At 32.6% G+C, this 1204-nt stretch overlaps 1 protein-coding gene across 1 annotated transcript; it reads right to left on the reverse strand.

The window, feature by feature from the left end:
• Window positions 1-218: 218 nt before the first annotated feature.
• On the reverse strand, window positions 219-965 carry LOC137639411 (salivary glue protein Sgs-3-like). The gene has a single exon (XM_068371684.1). It carries the CDS (start codon window positions 963-965, stop codon window positions 219-221), a length of 747 nt encoding a protein of 248 aa, XP_068227785.1.
• Between the last annotated feature and the right edge of the window lie 239 nt (window positions 966-1204).

A 1204-nucleotide genomic window follows, 5' to 3' on the forward strand; every position in this document is an offset into this window, starting at 1 on the left:
ATATGTTGATTCATTGGAGAGAGAGAGAGAGAGAGAGAGAGAGAGAGAGAGAGAGAGAGAGAGAGAGAGAGAGAGGAAAAAGACGCGGGCTTATCCACCATGTTATTAATGTTTTGGGAAGGATTTTAGATTTAACATCATTAATCATTTCGAGGCCTTTTTACTGTGTCATTTTCGCTTTGATGGTAACGTGTCGTAATTCCTATCGGAAAAGGATCTTAAAATAGCAGTTCGTCCAATTTACTTGTTCTTCGACCTGTTCTTAATTTATTTGTTCTTCGACATATTTTTAATTTACTTGTTCTTCGACATGTTCTTAATTTACTTGTTCTTCGACATGTTCTTAATTTACTTGTTCTTCGACATGTTCTTAATTTACTTGTTCTTCGACATGTTCTTAATTTACTTGTTCTTCGACCTGTTCTTAATTTACTTGTTCTTCGACCTGTTCTTATACTTGTTCTTCGACATGTTTTTAATTTACTCGTTCTTCGACATGTTTTTAATTTACTTGTTGTTCGACCTGTTCTTAATTTACTTGTTCTTCGACATGTTCTTAATATACTTGTTCTTCGACATGTTCTTAATTTACTTGTTCTTCGACATGTTCTTAATTTACTTGTTCTTCGACATGTTCTTAATTTACTCGTTCTTCGACATGTTCTTTTACTTGTTCTTCGACCTGTTCTTATACTTGTTCTTCGACATGTTCTTAATTTACTCGTTCTTCGACATGTTCTTAATTTACTCGTTCTTCGACATGTTCTTAATTTACTTGTTCTTCGACATGTTCTTAATTTACTTGTTCTTCGACCTGTTCTTATACTTGTTCTTCGACATGTTCTTAATTTACTTGTTCTTCGACATGTTCTTATACTTGTTCTTCGACATGTTCTTAATTTACTTGTTCTTCGACATTTTCTTAATATACTTGTTCTTCGACATGTTCTTAATTTACTCGACATGTTCTTAATTTACTTGTTCTTCGACATGTTCTTGATTTACTTGTTCTTCGACCTGTTCTTATACTTGTTCTTCGACATGTTTTTAATTTACTTGTTCTTCGACATGTTCTTAATTTACTCGTTCTTCGACATGTTTTTAATTTACTTGTTCTTCGACCTGTTCTTGATTTACTTGTTCTTCGACATGTTCTTAATTTACTCGTTCTTCGGCATGTTCTTAATTTACTTGTTCAAGTTAA

Source organism: Palaemon carinicauda, chromosome 4 (assembly GCF_036898095.1).
Source record: "Palaemon carinicauda isolate YSFRI2023 chromosome 4, ASM3689809v2, whole genome shotgun sequence".
Classification (NCBI taxonomy): Eukaryota; Metazoa; Arthropoda; class Malacostraca; order Decapoda; family Palaemonidae; genus Palaemon; species Palaemon carinicauda.

What these genes read in the sequence shown, in the direction of transcription:
- LOC137639411 (XM_068371684.1), bottom strand. Translation starts at nt 965, where the DNA reads ATGTCGAGTAAATTAAGAACATGTCGAAGAACAAGTATATTAAGAAAA.